At 37.5% G+C, this 23,801-nt stretch overlaps 3 protein-coding genes across 3 annotated transcripts; 2 read left to right on the top strand and 1 right to left on the bottom strand.

Moving 5' to 3' along the window:
* The first annotated feature begins 3,151 nt into the window (after positions 1-3,151).
* LOC118272076 (serine protease inhibitor dipetalogastin-like) lies at positions 3,152-14,656 on the top strand. The gene is made up of 7 exons (XM_050693816.1): positions 3,152-3,426; positions 4,752-5,290; positions 6,434-6,602; positions 8,436-8,823; positions 11,372-11,635; positions 13,812-14,009; positions 14,512-14,656. Exons 1-7 carry the CDS (start codon positions 3,411-3,413, stop codon positions 14,630-14,632), a joined length of 1,695 nt encoding a protein of 564 aa, XP_050549773.1. The 5' UTR covers positions 3,152-3,410; the 3' UTR covers positions 14,633-14,656.
* On the top strand, positions 5,390-6,674 carry LOC118272105 (serine protease inhibitor dipetalogastin-like). Its single transcript, XM_050693847.1, has 2 exons — positions 5,390-5,859; positions 6,393-6,674. The coding sequence occupies exons 1-2, from the start codon at positions 5,835-5,837 to the stop codon at positions 6,644-6,646; spliced, it is 279 nt and encodes a 92-aa protein (XP_050549804.1). The 5' UTR covers positions 5,390-5,834; the 3' UTR covers positions 6,647-6,674.
* A 524-nt stretch (positions 14,657-15,180) lies between the features above and the next one.
* On the bottom strand, positions 15,181-23,593 carry LOC118272093 (SWI/SNF-related matrix-associated actin-dependent regulator of chromatin subfamily A-like protein 1). Its single transcript, XM_050693830.1, has 14 exons — positions 23,043-23,593; positions 22,666-22,781; positions 22,352-22,452; positions 21,825-21,959; positions 21,218-21,323; positions 20,889-20,972; positions 19,737-19,917; positions 19,351-19,501; positions 18,591-18,755; positions 17,841-17,994; positions 16,895-17,026; positions 16,099-16,224; positions 15,863-15,922; positions 15,181-15,440 (listed from the first exon to the last, which is right to left on the bottom strand). Exons 1-14 carry the CDS (start codon positions 23,401-23,403, stop codon positions 15,222-15,224), a joined length of 2,091 nt encoding a protein of 696 aa, XP_050549787.1. The 5' UTR covers positions 23,404-23,593; the 3' UTR covers positions 15,181-15,221.
* Positions 23,594-23,801: the final 208 nt, after the last annotated feature.

The following is a 23,801-nucleotide window of genomic DNA, read 5'->3' as shown; positions in this document are numbered from 1 at the left end:
TTTTAGAGGCGGCAAACATTTTAAAACCATGCCTAAGCAGTTGCTAAGTTACGAATCAATCAATGAATTGTGAACAAAAAACACAAATGAAAAACAAGTTGCATTTTGCAACATTTGCTAATGATATTAGTGTTTTTAATACCTACCTATAATACTACCTACGCAAATAATATACAGAAACAGGATTTACCTACTGACATTTACATAGCAAGCATCATTATATTTGAATGGTGCATGTGCATAAGCAGGTACAATCGGCGTACATTTACCTACCTATAAGTAAATTAACATCACAACTTTTTAGGTATGCTGATGCATACCTCCATCCTTCGAGGATCATCATGATGTGATCATCAACAGCCTATAAATGACCACTGCTGATCAAAGGCCTCTGTTCACATGGTGAAGGTTTGAGCGGGTTTGGGTTGGCGACATCGACCGTTGTTTTCCTTCACCGTCTCTCAGTAGTCAGTAGTGTGATGGTGTCTAAATAATCTTAGAAAGTACATATAACTCGGAAATGCCGCATTGGTACCTGCCGTTGGTAGGTTTCGAACCCGCGCCCTCATGTTTTAGATGCGAGCGTCTTAACCGGGCTATCACGGCATTGCATAAATTGAAGGGATGTGTAACATAAATTAATTATGTACCTACTTTAGCTTCTAAGTATATTTTACTAGTTACTTCACGAAATTATTTATCCTTGCAGGAATATTTGTCGTACCTACCTACAACTCCTACAATTTCAGACTGCAAATTATAAATAAATAAAAAGGAACTAAAAAGCAATACCCCAGGAAACAGAAGCCCCGTGAACATTAAGGTCACTCGACAAATAAGCTACTTAACATATCAACACTTATACCAATTTTTGTAAAGGTAACTTACCTGTACCCGAGTGTACCCTTAGTATAAGTTTGCTTTACGTTGAATGAAAACGAAACAAGACCGCGTTCGGCACTCTGATTGGCCGGCGCGAATGGACCAACCAATCAGAACGCCGAACGCGCTCTCCTTTCGTTTTCGTTCAACGTAAAGCAAACTCATACTAAGGGTACTGTATAAAAGAAAGTAGTTCGATTGTACCTCTCAAAGGATAATGGCCGGGTTTCGTAACTCGGCTGTCATAAGCTGTGCTACGTGCCAAAAGATGCGATGATGTCAACTCACAACGACCAAATACAGAGGCCAGTTTATAAACCTGATTCTCTGTTCTTTTCTAGAGCAGTCCCAATAATGGATAAAACGTATTATGATGATGCTGAACTATGTTTTAGAAAGTAGACAAAACATATAATATAAGTACGTAGATAACACTACACTCCGGAGCTGCGGACTACCTAGCGGGTTTACCGGAGCTCCGGCTCAAAAAGCAGGAGTAGGAGCGGGATGGTTGGTTTTTAGTCAGTAAGAGTATGACACTCCCTCTCGCCTCGCCCAAGGTGGGAGAAGTTATTTAATGATTATCCCACCTCAAGACAAAAAAAATAAAATTATAGGTTTAGAATATCTTTATTTCTCAAAAGAATCACATACATAATTCGCTTACTGAGAAACAATGTTTTACATAAAAGCAATTTAGAGCGCACAGTAGTAGATATGGATGTAAATAACCAAAAGTGCAAATATAGGGTAAATACGATTATACAAATATTTTTACACAAAAATATATACATGCAAAAATGACGAAAGATAATAACAGATGGAAACATTTAAAGGCTCTTAGAGTCGTGTAAAAAGATAATAGTAAAGTGCGTACGCATGTTGGTACCTAAGTAAAAACCCATTACCCAATAAACCCTCGCTCGTTGACTCAGCTTCAATTTAAGACACAACGGAACCATTCAATTGTTGTATGACTAAAATATTTCCCATACAATTTGTCAATTATCTAATTATAATTTTGGTATTTTTGTGTAAGTATTTGCAAAAATATCACTGAAATAAATTTTACGTATGTTCATACTTTACTTAACTCAGTGATCATCATCAGCATACAAGAGGGCACTGAGTCTCCTAAATAGAAGATGATGCTCTGAAGGTGTGCATTATTAAGTGTGCCATGTTTCGGCACGAATGGGCCGGCTCGACCGGAGTGATACCACGGCCTCACAGAAAACCGACGTGAAACAACGCTTGCGTTGTGTTTCGTTGTGAGAGTGAGGTTACCTGAGGCCCAATTACCCCCATTCCCAATCTTTCTTATCCCCGATTCCCCAACAACCCTTAAATTCCTAACCCCCAAAAGGCTGGCACAGCACTTAGGTATTTCGGGCGCTCTTGGTGTTTCGGGCGTCAGGTGATTCGTCTCCTCGTTTACCGGCTTATACCTACCATAAAAAAATATTCCTACCTCTTTCTCAGCACTTTTCACTAGTTACCATATTCCATAATACCATGATAAATGGTAATGAGAAACACCTTGTTTATTATTGTGTAACTGAGAATTTCCTCATCGGAAAACCTTAGACATTTACTTGACCTAATCAATAAATTATTATCTACATTCATTGTTACTACTTCATAAGTAACATCTTGTGTAATTAAACTTCGTTTAATAAAACAGAATATAGAGACACAGGCACAAACGCCTGATCATCAATAAGTATAGAGGGCAGAGATAGATAAAATTGTTATGCAAAGGCAAAAAGACATAAAATTATTTGTATGTTTGTAAACAGTTTACCTCTACCACTAACGGCCAGTTTCAAATACCTAACTGTCTGTATTTGTAGACAGAATTCCGACACTTTTTATCACGATAATGTGTGTGAGACTAATAAAATATTGAACCAATGAGCTAATGCACAATTTGCAGAATTCAACTTCTTTGAGGAAAACTTAAATGCAAAAGTTGTTCAGCTTAAATTTAAATATAGGCACGGAACGTAAATAATCAACAACAATATACACTTATTCCGCGAAAATATCAATTTATTTGTAAGCATATGTTAAATAGGGAATTTTTGAACGCACCACAACAACGAATACTGAAAATAATTACAAAGCAAATAACTGTGAACTCAAATTAAACGTAAACGGCATTACGTCAAACTTATTTCCTAAAAATAGTTCGACAAATAGATTCGCTTCCTCAAAATGTTCGCACGCTGTGTTTCGTCCGCGCCGCGGCGTCTATGTCAACATAATTAGCATGAACTGTCTGTATCGCGCTCTGACGTACTTCGGCTCGGGGGATTTACAATATGGCAAGACGCTTGTTTCTTCGCGTCTCGGGAAATACTATATTCATATAAAAACGGTCGTGCCCACCACAGAGCATCATTACACTTCAAGCTTACTCCAAGCAACGTTATCCCCGAATATTTTCTTCAAGTGTCGGTAACACTCGCTTGAAATACTATTTACATTTTATATTGTGGAATATTCATAACAGTTTTTCAAGCAAAATGGATTACAAATTCGGTAAGCATTGTTTTCTTTTTATTTGCTTGATTTAATTTGACATTAATTTAAATTTGGAATATTGGCGCCAAAACTTTATGGCAAGCTTAGCAAATTATTTTTTTTAAATGTTCTAAAATGTATTAATGTTTTGTTATACAAAACTGTAAATTTTGTTATACATACATATCTAGTACGTTTGTAAAATGCTTTCTTTTTTGAATGAAGGCTTCCTTTTTTCTAAGGAACAATGAATTATCCGTGCTTACCGCACAAACCTACATAAGTAACCATACTGCGTTCCCATTCAAGTTCACTTTCCCTTCGGCAGCCGTCTGTTCTCGTATACAAAACATATTTATTATTGTACCACAATAATATTGATGCCGGCAACAGCTTTAGACTTATTTTATACAATTGACACGATTGTTAAGGGTTTAATACACCCTCCCAGTGCACTTTGAATGGTACGAGGGCGGTTAAGCGATTGATTAAATTTAAAAAAACACCAACGTTTTGTTTCTAGAAAAAAGTACCTTCTTAACAAAAAGTGACTGTACTAATAGGGACACTTTTGTCTATTTAGTGGTGGAATAAACCAGCCAATATGTAACATAATTTTACATAATGTAAATAAAGTGTTAACTTGTTATATTTCCCATGGACCTGCTAAAATTCACACTAGCGTTTACATATTTGGAACAAATACAATATCTATATATGTAATCACATAGCGTGACATTATTCGCAAACGTCGATGTTTGCAGTAGGATAATTTGTTAATGTCTAAAGCCTAGACTAGAGGTTTAAGGAAGGTCATTCCTAAATAGTTTTTTCTGAGAATCTAGTAATATTTCTAATATTTATATAGATATATTTTATTTGAATAATGATTTCTTAGGTGACATCAAATGTTAACTTTTCATTAAATTTTCTGATTCCGGTTTATAAGTCCCACTTAGATATGCATTAATAAGATTATTATAATTATATATTTACTTCACTATGGAACATAATAATATAATATTTGTTTTTGTTGTATTATTTAGTTATCACACGTTGAAAGGCCAAGGTGAAATATTTTAAGTTGTGTAACCATGTGTTTGATAACTCGTTTTATTATTTAACGATGTCAAAATCTGTTGTGTGAACTGTAAACAGATTTTATGAATTGTTGATTTATTGTAGCATTGTTGTTGCCAACCAAACTGGTGATAAACATTTGGAATGTATTTTGGCAGTTAACTGCAAAGCTAGTGCAGCCTAGATTAGCCCATCATTAGGTACCTATATTAAAATAAACATAGAGTAGTCAATTTAATTATCAAACTTTATCCTTGTTACAGGAGTAGCACTGTTCGTCAGCGCCATTATCTGCACAGCCCAGGCCCTGCCCCCCTGCACGTGCACGAGGAACTACCTCCCCATCTGCGGGTCCAACGGGGAGACCTACAGCAACCAGTGCCTGCTAGACTGCGCCAGGTACAACACCCACCAGGACATCACCGTCGTCAAGCAAGGACCCTGCGAGAGCGAGCAACAGACCGTCGTTGTCGGTGAATCATGCGTGTGCCCACTCCTCTACCTCCCAGTGTGCGGTTCTGACGGCTCCACTTACCCCAACGAGTGCAACCTTAACTGCAAGAAACAGGACTTCCCTGGCCTTGCCCTGCGCCACGCTGGTGCCTGTGTCGAGGCCAATGATGAGGCTCCCGTCTGTGTCTGCACCCGGGAGAAGAAGCCCGTCTGTGGCAGCAACGGCAACACCTACGCCAACACCTGCCTCCTGAACTGCGCCAGCGCCAAGGACGCCACCCTCCGCATGGCACACCCCGGCCCCTGCCAGGACAGAGTCAAGATCCAGGAGCCCGGCGTCCAACTCTACTAAGTTCTAAGTCATCCAAATGTTAGACGCTAAGTTTAGAAAAGTACTGCCATTAATATGATGGCAAGTACTATTCAATAATTTCACTTGCCATCATAAAAATACTTAAAATACGCTTTTAAATTATAAAAAAAACTCTAAAGATCTGATACTTTTTGATATCTCGTTTTAAAATTATTTTATTGTCATGTTTAATGAATGTGTTTGTTGCTATTTATTAAATCGACTTTTTACATATAAAGAAATATTTATTTTTTATTATGTAAGTGTACTCCCTAAACGATAAATTTATAATACAGTAGTAGTAAGGTTAATAAGTAGTCTGGGTTAGTCGAATATCGCATATATAAATGGGCTAACTGGTAACGAAGAATTAAACCAAGCCACTTGCAAACTGGAAACTAATACTTATTGAATATTTTAATTACATTATTAAAGTTACATTGAACGTACAGTCTTTGATAAAAGCATTTATAATTATTACAAGCCGATAAGCATTGACGGATAGATTTTAATATTTTACAGTTTTAGTGATCATGAGGCAATGGAAAAGATGAAGTGGACTTTTGGTACGTAGTATAATTAAATAAAACTAATTTATATTACAATTCTCAAGTTAATTGATTAGCACTTTCCCAGAAGAGTGAAGAGTAAGTGAACACTGACATGTGATTCATATTACAACGTGTGATGGGCCCAGTATAGAACCTTGAGGAACCCTTGATTCGATCTTGTAGATTATTTTAAAACATTGGAGACGTATTTTTATTTTCTCATGGAAACAAATACTTTCGATGAAGTGATTTGGAAGCACTTTCGAAGATATATCAATTTGAAACATTTTGTGCGTAGAACAGACGTATTTGCTTCCACTACTAAACTTTGATTAGTTTTATCTAAGTAGTGTTATCTTAAAAGACAAAATAAAAAAATACGTATCTAATATTTTTTCCTTACCTACCTAACTGACGAACAAAATAAGATTTTTAATTTTCATACCCCATCATCATCCCTATTTTAAAAGTATTTCACATTTTATTAAGTAAAATTTTCAAACTTAGTACTCTTAAGTTGAATAACACAAACCTACTTACTCAAACAGGAATACTATTACTGCTGGGTGTTCACATGTACTTCATAAAGGCGGACAATGCAGGGCTGTACCCACCAAGTGAAGAACTGAATGATGAACAAGGAGGGGGTGACGATGATGTCTGTGACTGTCCGAGAACTAAAAGGCTGGTGTGTGGCACTGACGGTGTGACGTACTTCAACCTTTGCAGTCTCATCTGTGCAAGCGATAAGGATCCTAGTATAGCGATGAAGTACCTTGGAAGGTGTTCCATAATGGGATAGGTTTCTGGACATCTTAGAAGTTATAATGAATGGTAGTCGATGACTGCGATGATATTTAAATTTATATTCTGAAAAATAAAACGTTGAAAACTCTGAGTTTGTTTATTCCATCTTTACTGAATTTGACAGTATTTTTTATTACAATTATTTCTTCTTGCTCAATTATTTTTACCCTGAACGATATCAAAATTAGTGAAAGAAATCTTACGTTGCGTCATTTGACGAACGCTTGAATTCTTCACAAACGATAGGTGGATTTAACGTTGTTGCCATGTGGACAGTATTCATAATTTTCATAGTTTCTGACTGTGGTTTGTCACTTGTAGCATTGGTCACTTGTAGTCCTATTGTTTGTGAAGGATGTATGCATTCGTCAATTGATGCAACGTGGACGTGGAAATATCACGTCCTACAGTCGTGTTTTTTTTAAGGTGGGAAAATCATGCTATCATTTGTCCCAACTCGGGTGAGGCGAGAGAGTGTATCGGACTCTCACTGACTAAAAACAACCTCACTCCTAATCCTGCTCTTTAAGCCTTCCGGAACTCAGCACCGAACATCAGCCATTTTCCTAATTAAATTGACATTTCCTTAGTGTTGTCACAAAGATTACAAATAATCGTTTGTTAATCCAAATTAATAATTAATTCATTCATATATTCCTTCCTTGGATTTGTTAAAACCAATAATTGTTGGCTAAAGATGGTTGTTTCTTCAATCAAAGATAAGTGTACAATGGGAATTTAATCTTATTAAGTTGTTTATACTTAATAGGATATTACGTTAATTTTACGCTGAGTTTTAACATATTTTTCGAGTAAATTTAACAGAAATATGACATTAGACAATATTTATTTGGAAACTTGGTAAAAAAAACCAAATTTAATGTTTAAGACTGTCGCCATTTTTCAATCAATCTTCTATAACTCGGCAACAATAGCACATCGATGTAATGAACCAAAATTAAGAAGTAAACCCTAAATGCATCCTGCATTACCTACTAAAATAGAGGAGTGCATATGTGTCACTCTTTCAAGCCATTACTACTGAAAATTTTATAAAATTCAGTAATAAATAATCAACATACTAACTTACCAACGAATATAAATTAATCGCTAAACGTGTAAGAATTAATTGCGTGAAAGTAACCATTTTAATTCTTATCGATATCGCACGGCATCGCAACGGTACTCACTTCGCGGCTTAAAACAGTTATGATCCTATAGAAAAATTACCTATAATGTATTTAACAGTGGGTGAGTAAATATTTTTCTAGATAGAGATACATTCATGAACCACATACACATGTATGCTGAACTGAGGATGTGATGTGAATGACTTCTCCCGCTTTGAGCGAGGTGAAAGGGAGTGTCAGATTATTATTGATTAAAAAAACCACCCCGTTCCTACTCCAGGCTTTCGAGCCGCCGCTTTGAGCGAGGCCAGAGGGTGTGTCAGAATCTTACTAATTAAAACCACCCCGTTCCTATTTCTGCTTTTCGAGCCCGGTTAACCCGCTAGGTAGTCTGCAGCTCCGGGTAGTCCGCAGCTCCGTGACTTTGCATTACCTACCTACATATCTACCTATTTAATTTGAACAGACTATAATGACTGCCTACAAAAATTAAAGACATTATTTTGGAAAATGTTAAACAATAGGATAGCTATAAAAGCTCCTAATACAGGCTTTTCAGGAGGCTCCAATCATAACATGTTTCTACGATGTATTTTTAAAACCAATTTTGTTTTTTCATTTTTCAAAAGTTTAAAACAACATTACTTGTCACAGGCATAATAATCACCGCATCAGTACTGCTGGCGGTACTACCAGGGATCAACTCAAGTACTTGCACAAGTTACGCAGCCCTATCAGAGCCCTGCGGCTGCACGATATCGAAAGACAACCTCGACCCGCTGTGCGGTTCCGACGGCGGAACCTACCTGAACGAATGCTTCTTAGAGTGCGAAAAGACGTTGAGTAATGTCGATATTAGAATTGACCATAAAGGTATGTGCCAGGGTGACGCTCGGTGCTCCTGCCACCCAAGATATGAGCCTGTGTGTGCTTCCAATGGAGTCACATACTCCAACGACTGTGTCTTGCAATGCAACATCCGAAAGGACCCTTCTATCCGTTTGAATCATAAAGGAGAATGCCAGAGTGATGCACCTTCACGGTATTTATAAAACTGCCTTCTATCAACACTAATAACATCATCTCATCTAACTATGTACTATGTGTATTGTAACTATGTCGTACACCAAGTAATATATTGGCACATTTACCTACGGTTTTCATAGTTTACCTGACTTGTTTAGTTTTTAGTTTACTGACCAATAAACCGTTGTTTTTACAATAATGTTATAATGACACTTACGACCTCTCTCAATGAATATGGAAATAAATAGATTAATATGCACTTTTAAACACGTAAACCATATCAAGTCAATTTCGCATTTTTTGCAGATGTGTGAGTATATTAGTAGGTGAGCGATGTGTTCTTTATCTCGATCGAACCTATTATCATCATCAAAGTATGTGCTAATGACTAGGTAACTTAGCTTCACTTTTGTTTGATATTAATTTAAGCATGTGGTGTTCACCTATAAGTGATTGTTACACTGTAATATTATCATTAAGCATGTGTTTTATAATTGAAATAAACAATTGTTGGTGAACCTATTATAATAAATAAAAAAATAAAAAAAAATAAAAATACAAGTTCAGGTACGTTTTAATAAATATTAGGGATGATGACGGGGTATGAAAATTAAAAATCTATTTAGTGCGTCAGTTAGATAATTAAAAAACATACACAAAAGTGACGTCACGTATCTAATGTTTCAAATCTACATATCGTCGAAAGTACTTGTTTCTATAAAAAAATAAAAATACGTATCCAACGTTCTAAAATGAACTACTAGACTGACATTAAAATTATAATTAGTAAATATACTAATAGCGACATATAGGAAACAATTTATTTTTCTGCCGCTGTCTACAAGCGTCTACGCTAGTGTAGTACAAGGTGCGTGAAGTCAATCAACTTTGGCAGGTAAGTATTTGGCCCTATAACATCTTTTCGCATCCCTAGCAACAATTAGAGAGACATCATTCTTTTTGCCACAAACATGCCTTTCTGACAGTTTTACCTACTTTGATATCGTAAGCAAATCATCTGTGCTCTGAATACGTTAAATGTTGGATTTAGACACACGGCAGTGTGTCCGCCAAGTTCGAGCAAATTAACCGACATCACCGGCCGTGGGTTATATGCACGTTTCGGGCCAGATCGACCCATTAAAAAACAAAATCTATTTTATCTACGCATATGAAATTTGAGTATCTATCGAGATCTACTTATTTATCTAAAATACAAAATTTCATTAATGTACCTATTGTAGATCTTGAGATATTGACGTCAGAAAATCGCTATTTTTACTATACACTCACTTGTTTGACTCACTCATCAAAAACCTAAAAACTATCCAATAGTCGTATTACTTGAAATTTGGCACTAGGTAGGTCTTTAGGTCAAGGTAAAGGACATCTGAAAATGGCCAATGTGAGTCGGTTTTAAAAATAATGAAGGTGTAAATTCATACCCCTAAGGACACTTAGGAAACAAAAAAATATCTTATCTTCCAATGCCGTACCGACCTAAAATTCGTTACGAAGGTTTGCTTTAGTCAAAGTAAAGTAAAATAAGAAAAAAAGAAAATGGCTTTAAAAAATAAATGAAATCCCATCAAAACATAAATTGAAAGACAAGTTCGTAATATTGGAATGCTTCGCCTATAAAAGAAGTGAGATCTAAATAAGTACCAAGTTCTACACAGACCTCAGTTAAAAATGATATACTTGCAAGTTTTAATAGAAAATTATATACTTGACTCATTGACGTTTATAGGTTTATAACAAAGTGTGTGAAAACTTGCCAACCAAATCATACCTTGGTCTGTGTAGGAACTTGGTACTTATTTAGATCTCACTTCTTTTAAGGCGAAGCATCCAATATTATGAACTTGGCAATTTCACATTATGTTTTGGGTGGGATTTATCACAGAATTACAAGCGTGCGCACGCGCACGAAACTGTTACACACATGATCCAACATAGTAGTGTCGTGTGTGACAAGTTTACGTGATCAGATCACAAATGTAAAAAAACAAACAGCTTGCGTTGTATCTCGTTGTGTGAGTGAGGTTACCGGAGGCCCAATTGCCCCCCGTCCCAATCCCCGATTCTCCATTCCTAACCCCTGAAAGGCCGACAACGCACTTGTAACGCCTCTGGTGTTTCAAGTGTCCATGGGCGATTGCTTACCATCAGGTGATCCGTCAGCTTGTTTACCGGCTTATACCTACCGTAAAAATTATGCCCCTCTCTTTCAGCACTTTTCACTAGTTACCATATTCTATAATACCATAGTAAATGGTAATGGGAAACACCTTGTTTATTATTGTGTAACTGAGAATTTCCTCATCGGAAAACCTTTAGATCTTCAATTAATCAATAAATTACTATCTTTTTATGGTAAATGTAAATGAGCAGACGCATCACCTGATAGTAAGCATGCCGCCGCCCATGGACACTTGGAAACACCAAAGGCTTGCGTGATCCGTATGCTAGTTTACCGGCTTATTCCATAAAAAAACCGAAGACGAACTGCTTGAAAGAGTTATATCAACAGACTTAATATGACCTAATTAAAACGTACACAGGACATTATCAAAACCAACATTAAAGACATGTACTTGCAACCCGGCGAGCGGTCCAATGTGCGCTACGAATGACGTCACTTATCCCAATTACTGCGTGATGAGCTGCTATTCTGATGCCCTGAACGACAGTTCCATAGATTTTGCGTACTGGGGAGTGTGCAACCCCGAAGATACCTTGAAGTTTAAGGAGTCAACGACCAAAAACTGCAAAGAAACGCCATCAAAACAATATGACAGCCCTGCTGGCAATGACTATTATCATGGGTAGTTTATCTTATAATTTGATGATCAATCGACTCCGTCAAATGCTACAAGCATTCGTTTATTGCAACTACAGACAGATACAAGTTATCTTTTTGTACACTAGTGCTCAACAAACTGGATAGATAAAGAAGTATTGGGAGTACAGTTCGGCGCTCTAATTGGCCGGTTCGAATAAACTAACCAACCAGAGCGCTCTCATTTCGATTACTATAACCGTAAAGCAAACTCATACTAAGGATACACAGTACCGAGAGCTTAGTAAGTACGTGTTTATTTCACGTTTAACGAGATCGAAATATTACCGCGTTAGGCGCTGTTATTGACCTGCTTCAATGTACCAACCAATCAGAGGTCTACGCGTCAGCATACTAGGCCCTTCCTACTTAAAGTGTGACTAACATAGCACCTAACCGTCATGGTATTAAAGCTTTGTATCATTCTATTTAGATATTCAGTAACTTAACTTTTATCTAACATGGGTAGTATGGGGACCCCGTATCCTACCTATTCTTTTGCATCAGCTACGTAATCATGTATGAAGAACTAAATATTAATAATCCATCATTATACTTTACTTCTAAATTCTGACCGACTCACTTTCACGACTACCCTTTGGTATATAGTCTGATTTCAACCCCGGAGATGGAGACCTATATGCCATCCTAGGACCTTTCTGTGCAGCGTAGTGCACGACGGCCCGTGATAACTGTGCCGCTGTCTTCCTTGAGATCATTGAGTGGGTGCCTAGATTCCCTTCTCTATGCGCCCATGACCCCAAAGGTTTACTTGCCAATATCGTAGACAAGGGATCGAGATGTTAGACACCGGTGATTACATCATTACACCATGTTAGACATGTGAGGCGGTTGCCGCCTGACGCCTTCTACGAGCGAAACTTGACCGAAGAGCGAAACTTCTTTTGGGACATTACAGTCTCACAATAGCAGGTCACATTTAGTACTGCCTCTGTCAGCATAGCTGTAACATGTTACTAACAAAGTATCTTCCCTTCTTTCCTTTGCTATATTTCCTCAAACAGGTTAATCAAAAACCTGGCTACTATTTCCTTACTATTAACCATTTACCTGCCAACTAAATCTGTGCAGGTTGACAAATCAACAAGATGAACAAAATTTACAAAGTTCACAAAAGAAAGTTTGCGATTGCCCTCTCAACTCGATATCCTATCACTTCCGATGCGAGAACACCAATCGGGACAGTTGTACGTGCGCGACACAAGAGCCCCCGTCACAGCAACTCAAGAACATTTGTAATGACAAGTACGTTGTGTATTTAACCTATACAGTGCCGGCGTAAGGACTTGAGAGAAGCAATATCAAGTTTTAGTTTTTTGCTGAAAAAATATGCATATGCACAGAGCGTAGAGCACAGTTCTGAGGGTTTGCACCAGGAGAGGCAAGAGACTCCAACTTCAGACCTTGGCGCCCCCCCCCCTAACGCCGACACTGTACCTATATTTCGAATATCATATAACACAATTTTATGTTCTTAACACATTAAACGCCGTGGTGGTCACCGGTGACCGACGTCTGCGGAGGATTTGCCTTCAACAGTTTTCTATTGGCAGTCAAAGACTTAAGCAATTAAGCTCAAGTTTATCAGAATATATGATTTACTTACTCGTAATTGACGGTACTTGACTAGTTTCAAGCTAAGAACGGCTCATAACTATGAGCAAATCTACGTGAGTGTGCCGACTGCCGTGTATTCTCGATAATTAAAGATACAAAAAGTAACTTGTTTCTGAGACTTCTGATGATGCATGATAGCGTTTGACCGAGTTGATTGATTAGTTTTGGATATAAGTTTAGTATTAAAAATACATTAAGTCACCTACCTATAAGTTTCGAATATATAATACTTACTCAATATACAATAGTCAGGATCAATAGATGTCCGATTCGGATTAAGAAAATAATAATAAGGAAAACAAAAATCGTCGAAAAGGCACTACCTACCTAAAAAAATCGAAGCGGTTCGTCGTACCGTTTGAACGGTTTCATAACTTGAAAACAGGCAGTTATACCAATTTCCGAGATAATTTTTATATCTTACAATTTCTTTTTTATAGCACAAGTCATGTTAACTTAGTGTAAACAAATATTCATCTGCACTGTGCCGCCTATATTACTACTTATACATTTTACACCCACAGGGACGATGGCGACGAAGCTTCAAAACTCAAAGAGCCACAGGGCACTAAGAGTCGTTGCACATGCGCGGCGGTGCACAAGCCAGTCTGTGCAAGCAACCAGAAGACATACCCCAACGTATGCGTGTTACATTGCTATGCCAAAAAGGACTCTAAGATCAAATTCTTAAAGATGGGCGATTGTTCCAGCGAGCCTGCTCGGTATGTTAACAATTTCAACTTTAATTAGTAGACGATAAAGTCCATTTGGTAACTAAACTAGTTAAGAGGCACATCTAGCTGAACCAAGAATTATCATGTAGGTACCTATTTAGTACTTACCCACATTAAGTTCTTTAATATCTAGCTTCGTCTTCTTACGGCCTAAATCAATACCCTTAGCACAGAATAATTGCCCTTAGTACGAGTTTGCTTTACGTTAAACGAAAACGAGCGCGTTCGGCGCGGCGGTCTGATTGGCCGGTGTGAATGAACCAACCAATCAGAGTGCCGAACGCGCTTTCGTTTCGATTTCGTTAAACGTAAAACAAACTTGTACTGCGGGTGTTACGGGTGCAGATCTCAATCGAAATCTGAACAAAAATTTACTTCAATCTAAAGATATTGGATACCTTTTGTCAAAAACTTAGATCAATCCAGAGATTTTGTTTTAACCAGTTATTAATAATTGTGTACATAAAACGTTTTTCTTTACTCTTTACAGATTGGTGTCAAGGTATTGGGGAGTTGATGATAAACCGTCACTCCGCGTGCATCGCTCCCGCAGGGCAGACCGTCGGAACAACAAGCAGAGGTGGCGGCGTCACGATAAATCCAACAATTAAGACAATAAATTACCTATATTGCCACTTGTGATTTATTTTTTCAATAAATAATTATAACTCCTATGTAATTCTATAAATTAAGTCATAATTATATTCATAACGCTGTTCTTTAGGTATAACGTTTCGTCTTTCTTCCATCACTTTTTTGCTTGTATTTCTGGAGTTGTTGCCCGCGACTTCGTCCGATTGAATAAAAGTATGTTAATAATTATATATCAGCTACCGGCCAATAAAAGTGCCGTTGAAATCGGTCCAGCCATTTCAGAGATTAGCCAGAACAAACAAACAGATAGATAGACAAAAATTATAAACAATATTATTTTGGTGTATGTATCGTATGTATATTCATACGCACGAAGTAAAAGGCGATTATCTAACAGACACTCCAATTTTATTTATTAGTGTGTAGGTATGTAGATAAAGAAGAGGCATCTAAAACAATAAATTGTGAATCAAAAACATTTTTCTCCACACAACATTTAGATAAATCTATCGAGAATCCGATCCCAAACACACTGTACATAGGTGATTAAATAAAACAAACTAAATATCACAAAAAATCTTTATAAACAAATAAATATGACTGTAGCTATAAATCTAGGTTGGCCAACAATTCGTCATCCTCATCATCATCCAGGAAGGATCTGTCTACATCATCATTGGATTGCTTCCCTGCATCCATCTGATCTGATGACGTATTTTCTTTTTCTTTCACTGAGTCCTTCCTTATATTTGTACCAGGAATATAGTCGTTTTTATTCTTCGTCACAGCAGGAGTGAGGTACCGTGAAATGTTGTTCTTTGATTCCTGGAAGAGATTTAAAGAAATCAAATTAAATATTGGTGATTAAAAATGATTTTGTAGTGACGACACTTGATAAGTGACAAAAGTCGCACATAGACTATCGATGAACAAACCAATGGATGACGTCGTAACTGCTACATCGTACATATGAACTTTACGTGCGAATAAACATGGATAGAATAACTCCACGGATAACAGTTTGGCAGAAAGCCCAAGGCAAGATCACATTGCCTAGTCGGAGGATCCTCCTTTTCTTAGGGAATTTTATCCAGATTTGAAACCATCAAATATCGAAATCGGTCAGATAACTGTTCGATTCCGATTATTGATTAAACTTTGATTTAACTTAACGTTTGTTGATTAATTATCGATTATTTTGGTTATGACAATTATTTTGGTTTACATTTATAAGTATAGGTACTTACTTGATGTTTTAGCGTACTATCTTCGAATGTATCTCTACTTAATCCTACGTTGTTGAGAACCTGTAAACAAATCAACTTTGTTAGGAAAATGAAATCTTATACTGATCACATCTTGTCACATCCAAACACCATTACTATTACTATTATTGATAACTAGCTACTTCCTCGCGGTCTGACCCGCTCTGCTTGGCTCCTATTGACCTATTAATAAAATATATAGCCTTCAGAATGCGTACGTTGAGTTTGTTCTGCAGCATGGGCCACATGTAGTCGTCGGCGGTGCGCGCGGCCAGCAAGTACCGCACGCGGACGGACCCCGACTGACCGATACGGTGCGCACGCGCCTCCGCTTGGGTTAGGATCTGGAACGGCCATTATTATATTCAAAAGGTTAAATACACTTTCTGCCGTACTCAGAGACATTAATGATTCCTTAAATTATTCTTTAGTAACGATTTTGTTCCGAAAACAATTGATAAGAACAGGGTTAAGTAACTATTAAATGAATCTGAGTACGGCGCTTAGAAAAGTGTTCATGTTGATAAAATGTGTAATATTATAGGGATACTCAAAATAGGTACATACACACAAATGTCACGCTTTTACAGAACATCCTAAAAACGTAACTTATTTTTAATCCCGACTAGATCAAGAGATTTAATGAGAAATTACATGACAGTATTTAGAATTTTAAGATAATTTTCATATAGATAGATAATTAACACCCTCGGAACTACTAAAAATAGTAATGTTTGGTTAATATTTTTCTAGGAGTCACGTTTTGTAATACCATAATATGATTGTACAACAAAAAGACTGCACGGTTGGTGCGGTGGCTGGCAACTGGCTGCCGCGCAACGGGTAGCGGGTTCAATTCCCGCACGGAGCAACTCTTTGTGTGATCCACAAATTGTTGTTTCGGGTCTGGGTGTCATGTGCATTTGAACTTGTATGTTTGTAAACGCACCCACGACACAGGACAAAATCCTAATGGGGGGCAACGTTTAAAAAAAAAAAACTAAGTAGTCATACCCCGGGGTTCCAGTGCAGCTCTGCGAAGAGTACGAGGCTGGCGGCAGTGAGCGTGATGCCGGAGTTGGCCGCCGTGGTGGACAGCACGGCGCAGCGACACGACCCGCTGTGCTGGAACTTGTCCACCAGCTCCTGGGGACACCACAATATACTATTTGTATTTTATCTTTGGAATTGTGATGGAGATGTAGACAGGTGCCAACATTTCTAGAACGATACAAATCTATGTGGATCACGAATAAACAATTTGAATCTAGTAACTGTTCACCAGCACCAAATTAAATATTAATATTGAATTGCCCCCTAATGATTTAATTTTCTACTTTTTTATTGAATCTTCTTCACACAAATACAAGTTAATGGTGCTCTTGATGCCTTTAGGCATTCTCTGACATAAACTATAGGGTAGTGTAGAAAAATGTACCTACTGGTTGGTGCGAAGCCATAACACAATCACAAAAGAATTTCAGAATTCATAAATGATATGAGTACTACATACATATATACCTGAATATATTAATACAACATTCGTCGTACTTTTGTCTTAACCCTAACCTAACCCCTGAGCTATTGGAGTGCAGACCTAAGCAATGTGTTTTCTATAGTATCTCATAAAGCAGCAACCGAGAACTTAAGGCGGTTGAGCCGAATGTAAAGGCAGTTTTGATGACAATATCAATAAGCTGCAATTTGGAGAGGTATATGTCTAGCGCTGAACGAACACGGACTGATGATGACGATGATTTGTTATTGGAACAACAGGCGGTAATACTCACGGCCCTTTTTTTTTTGAGGGGGAAAATCATCCAATGACTTCTCCCGCCCTGAGCGAGGCGAGAGGGAGTGTCAGACTCTTACTGACTAAAAACCACCCCGTTCCTTCTCCTGCTTTTCGAGCCGGAGCCCCGGTAAACCCGCTAGGTAGTCCGCAGCTCCGGATACTCACGGCCCTGGCGTTGGCGGGCGTGGCTCCAGTGATGCAGATGTAGGGCGCGGCGGCCTCGTCCAGGGTCTCGCAGACGGCGTCTATGACCGCGCGGTGGTGCGCGAACACTAGGAACTTGCCGGGCTCCGACGATACCAGCTCGCGGATGTATTTACTGTGGAGAATATATATAACATGTTTTTAAGATATCGCACACCTAGTAATATATGGGCACATTTACGGTTTTTATAGTTTTCCTGACTTGTTTAGTTTTTAGTTTACTGATCAATGAACCGTTGTTTTACGTGCGTGAGGGGAAAACTCCCCCACTCTCGATGAATATGGAAATAAATAGATTAAATGTGCACTTTTAAACACGTAAACCATATTATAAAGTTAATTTCATTTTTTGCAGATGTGCCAATATAGTACTAGGTGAGCGATATAATGGGCGTTATAGATACAATCCAATAACAACATATAAAGCCTAGCAATTTGCACCTTCGACGGGCGAACTCGGGAAAGAAAGTAACGATGTCTTTTCACTGTTTACACTGTATACCTAACAAGGTGCTGTCTTATGAATGAGTCTTTAAGTGAAAATGGACCATCGCACCGCAGTGCAATTAAACAGTACTCTACATAGTCGGATCTACGACGCCCATTACCGTATATTGTACGTTCTCTACGATTCTACGATCGCAAAATTTTAAAAAGGACGTCCATTTTAAAATAAATGTCAGTACAATAATTAAATGACTGTATACTCACCATACAGCGGGTATCTTGACCTTAGCGGACTCGCTGAAGTAAGTAATGAGTGCGGCGTGTTTGTCGGACGACCTGCTCGTCTTGTAGGCCTCTGCCACCTCTGATAACTCCTTCTCCGTCTCCTGGCTGTGATCCAGCAGTGATTGGTCCAGGAGAACTGTCTCTCTGTAAATGAGTACATGTTTTAATTAACTAAATATCATAACTAACTATTGCAGCTTACTGCAGACTGCAGTACAGTAGGCTGTGTGGGCGCCGCTACTGCGCAAGCTGCGTCTACACATGATGAAGAGTATCTCTGTAACTCGAAACTAGTATAGCTTTTCTCTTAACCGTGATTTTAAGTTAATTTAGTATGTCTCACTATAGGTAATTAAAAGTCAATAATTTCAATAAGAATAACATATGGATACAAGAGCAAGTGTTGAACTAAAGTTCTGGTTGCAATTTCAAATATCATCGCTCTCGAGCCTCTTATCTCCAGACACACGAAGCATACTAAAAGAGTTCCGTTTTTTGCCATTTGGCTACGGAACCCTATAAATATAAATAAAAATACTCCACTGCGACATGACAAGAATATAAACAAACATACTTTGGTACTTAGAATATGAATAAACATTCCAGAACTTATATTTAGAAGACTTATATTTAGCTATCTACGGGTGAGCTAACAAGATGTTCTTAAAATAAAAATCGCCATAATCAGGCTCACGCAATGCAAATTTAAATGAATATTTTATTTAAATCGCCAATGTACCTGGTCTTCCCTTCCAGTTTAGTTAGGACCTGTTCCTTAGTCCGTCTGATGAGGAACCGCTTCTGCAGTAAGATCTGCAGCTCCGTCAGGTTCGACTGGCCCGTCATGTCCCAGCCAAAGTTGGTCTGCTTACCGTCGCAGTATCTTTTACCTGTAAATAATCATTGTTTAATGCATAAATTACTTTGACAAATTAATAGAGTAACGAATGGAGTTTCTTGCTCGTTCTTCTACATACAAAGCTACACTTTGGAACGAGCGTCACTGATGGATAGACAGACAGACTATTCTTTATTTATTTATTTTATTTATTTATTTCTCCGTTTGAGAAGAGGCTTGCTTAGCAGTCTTCTTATAGGCTGTTGATGTACGTGTGTATACCTTACCATACTCAGTATAGGAGGTGAAGAACCCGGGCTCTATGAGCGCGAGCTGCGTGTATAGCTCGGCGGGGCGGCTGAGCGCGGGCGTGCCACTGAGTAGCACGGCGCGCGCGCACTGCCGCGTGATGCCGGCCAGCGCCATCGTGCACTGCGCCTTGTGAGACTTCAGGTAGTGAGATTCATCCTGTAATGTTATGAAGTCTCTTTAAATCCATACTTATATATTCTAAAGCTAAAGAATTGTGTTTGTTTGCGCTAAACTCCGAAACTACTGATCTGATTTGAATAAGTATTTCTGTGTTGGATAGTCCATTTATCGAGGAAGGCTATAGAGTATAAAACATCACGCTACAACAAACAGGAGCTGAGCAGAACCGGTTAAGCCGCACGCTTATAAGGTTACATACAAGGCTTAGATAAAACGGAGTTAAGTTTAGGAGTGGGAGGTCGTTACGTCACGGTACTCTATAAAATGTAGTAAATCGTGACGTCACACGATATTTCAAATCAATATATCGTCAAAAGAATTTTATTTTGTAACAAAAGAAATACGTGTTTAACGTTTTAAAACAATCTAGCAGACGGACATTTAAAAAAAATGATACTACGCTATATTACATGTTTACATGTAAACAAAAATGCCTGTCACAACATGTTCTAACAAGAATGCAATAAATAATAAAATGTCATGTAAGTAGTACTGATATGATAAAACAATCAAGTGCCCTCGATCAACACAGGCTTGCAGAAAGGATTTTCATATTCCAAGGCTGTCTCCTATCGTGTGAAATGCATTGATAATATTATCATACGATAATACATACTTATTAAACTTATAATAAAATTAAATGTTTCTACATACATATATTGTAATAGACGGATTAAAAAGTTTTCCTTAGTACATAAGCTACAGGTAGCTCTATAAAATTCCCGCCAAAATCGGTCCAGCCATTTCACAGATTAGCCAGAACGAACAGACAATCAGACATACAGACAAAAATTGAAAATAATGATATATTTGTGTAAGTATGTATGTCGTAAAAAGTGCAACGTCATCATGCCTTTTATCCCCGAAGGGATAGGCAGGTAGAAAAGTTACAAACATACACTCCAATTTTATCAATGGATTTATAGATATGTTTCAGTAATACTTACTATGATAACAATTCCGAACTTCTTGCTCTTCAGTAGATCTGTATACATGCTGGTGATCTTATAACTCACTATCACCACTTCTGTCTGAAAAAACATAATAATGGTGTCTGTTATAATGTTACTTATTGGCTTATATAAAACGTCAAATCAATATAATATAATTTATTAATGGAAAAAAACACTGTCTAGTTTTAATTGAATTGAGCTAATTAGTTTGTACACTTAAAAAAATTCGCTTTTAATAGCATCATTTAGTAACGTACATTTTTTTAAAAGATAGGTGACATAATTTATGTTACTTAAATGTCATGGTCTAGTAGTGCACTGACCTGTTTATCTGCAACTAGCTGGGTGTCCTTCCCGCTGGTGAGTGTGGCCACATTCATCATGGGAACCGACGGCAGCAACTCCTGGATCTTGGACTGCCATGTAAACCTGGAAATATGACAATTCAAGTACTATTTCTTATTTTACTAGTTTTTAAGATGAAGCCAACAATAGCAAAATAAAAAAAATCCTAAGGGGAACCATGCTTCGTCACGAATGGGCCGGCTCGACCGGAGTGATACCACGACCTCACAGAAAACCGATGTAAAACCACGCTTACATTGTGTTTCGTTGTATGTGTAGAGTTACTGAAGACCCAAATACCCCCCTTTCCAATCCCCGATTCCCCAACAACTCTTAAACTCATAACCCCAAAAGGCCACACGCACTTGTTGCGCCTCTGGTGTCCATGGGCAGCGGCGACTGCTTACTATCAAGTGATCCGTCTACTCGTTTAACGGCTTATACCACAAAAAAGACCCTACAAAAACAAGATACCTTGAGAGATACTGTTTATAGAATTTAAATTCAACATACTTCTGTTGGATAGCCCGCAACAGGTGCACATTGTGGATATCCACTTAATAGTGTCAGTTCTTAGAACCTTACCTCATGGAAGACGTGGTCACAATGAGAAGTGGCCAGTTGTGTCTGTAGTAGCTGGCGATGGCAAGTGCTTGAAAGGTTTTACCCAGCCCCATGTCATCAGCTATCATGCAGCGACCGCGACGGGATATACCAAACCTATCAGAAAAATTATCTGAATATAAATTAATTCACATTAAAAGTACTTCAGAACCCTTAAAGCTAGATATTCCAAAATATAGATTATATTCTTACCAAGATGAAAAGAACACAATACTTATTTGTTTGTTTGAACACACTCATCTCCAGAACTACTGGATTGTCCGTTTTAAATAATTCTTTTTGTTTAAATAGTGCATTTATAGAGGAAGGCTCATGCTACAATCAATAGGTGCTGAGCAGTGCCAGCTCCTATTGATTATAACTATTGTAAATTTGAATTTGAGGCCAGGTCTTCTTACAGCATAATAAAAAGGTTTTGACCGCATTTCAAAAGGAGCCGAGCAGATCGGGTGCAAGTAGCTAGTATCAAATATAGTTAAACAACTAACCTAACTCCTTCTTCCTGGAATGGCATGAGTTTGTGTCTTAGTGTGACCTCAATGGGGGTCAAATCCACACAACTGGGATCCATGGCTTCTTCTCTCAGCACCTGAGTGTTTATGAAATATAATTATTATTTTTATATTCAGTTAATAAAATACATAAAGATAAAAATTTTAAAGTAGGTCTTTAAGTGCAACAAAGAATATAATCTACAGATAATATTTTAGGAAATTGGTATTAAGACTTAAATTACTTTTATTATTTATTGAAAGTAACAACAGTCTTAGTAAAACTGAAGAATCAATATGAGTGTATTTACCCTCAGTACATATGGTGGGATTGGGCCCAACACTACATGAGGAGCCAGTGGGGCCACCTTTGACATCAGCTGTTGATAATCATTGATTGAAAAATTCCACAACTTTGATTTTGAATCTGAAATATTTAAAATTATTTAATATTTGATTAGACAAGACTGATGAATTTTATTCCAATAAGAATAAAGTGCAAGAAGAGGCCTTTGGTCAGCACTGGTCACTATAGGCTGTTGATGTAATGTGATGATGATGATGTGAAGAATAAATTGATGATCTTGTTTTTTTTTGTAATTTAAAACTTGATATAATTTTTTTAGCATTACCTTTGACTGAATTATTCATACTAGAATATTTTAACAGAATTATAAATAAAACTCACCATAACTTTTAGATGGTAAACTCTTGAATATATCAATGAGAGGTGCACAAAACTCTGACGGGTTCACTTCGAACCTGTCTTCTGAGATCAGGTACACAGTTCCACTGACCACTTTGCCCACAGGAACATTTTTCTCTTGAATACCACCAGAAACATTAGGCTTAGCGTAAGGATGATTTCTATTTGAATAACTAGTAAATGATTTATATCCACTATTTGAGGATGAGGGTAGCGGACTCCCGCCTTGAACACTTTGAGCAGGGTTTGTTTTTATAGGAGTATTTCGGTTAGCAAGCAAGTTTTGTCGTTTCTGAAGCGCAGCCAGGCGTTTTCTTTCGATTTCTTCCTTAGAACACGACATTTTTGAAGTTTTAATCAGTGTTTTAATTTAACATAACTTCGTATTTTATGAATGCTTAAAAAGTAAGGCAAATCTAGCCAACATGTCTAACCAATATTTCGTATTACTACCACACAACACAAAACAAAACTTTTCACTGTTGTGTTGATAAACTGAATGACAACTGCCATCAATGTCAAGATTTTAAATGTTGTCAAACTCAGACAGATATCAAATTACAACTTTTTATCCAACTCAGCTGTTGCCACGCTGTTTTACTAAACTTAAAAAATATACAACTGTAACCGTAATAATAAATAAAATGGTTGTAATTCATATATTATCTTGACTGCACTTTGGTTAAAAACTTAAAACAGAAAAAGCAATATTTCCAACTACCTCCATGTTTCAAAATCAGT

This window comes from Spodoptera frugiperda, chromosome 5 (assembly GCF_023101765.2).
Source record: "Spodoptera frugiperda isolate SF20-4 chromosome 5, AGI-APGP_CSIRO_Sfru_2.0, whole genome shotgun sequence".
Classification (NCBI taxonomy): Eukaryota; Metazoa; Arthropoda; class Insecta; order Lepidoptera; family Noctuidae; genus Spodoptera; species Spodoptera frugiperda.
This window is presented reverse-complemented; position numbering and strand designations above follow the sequence as displayed.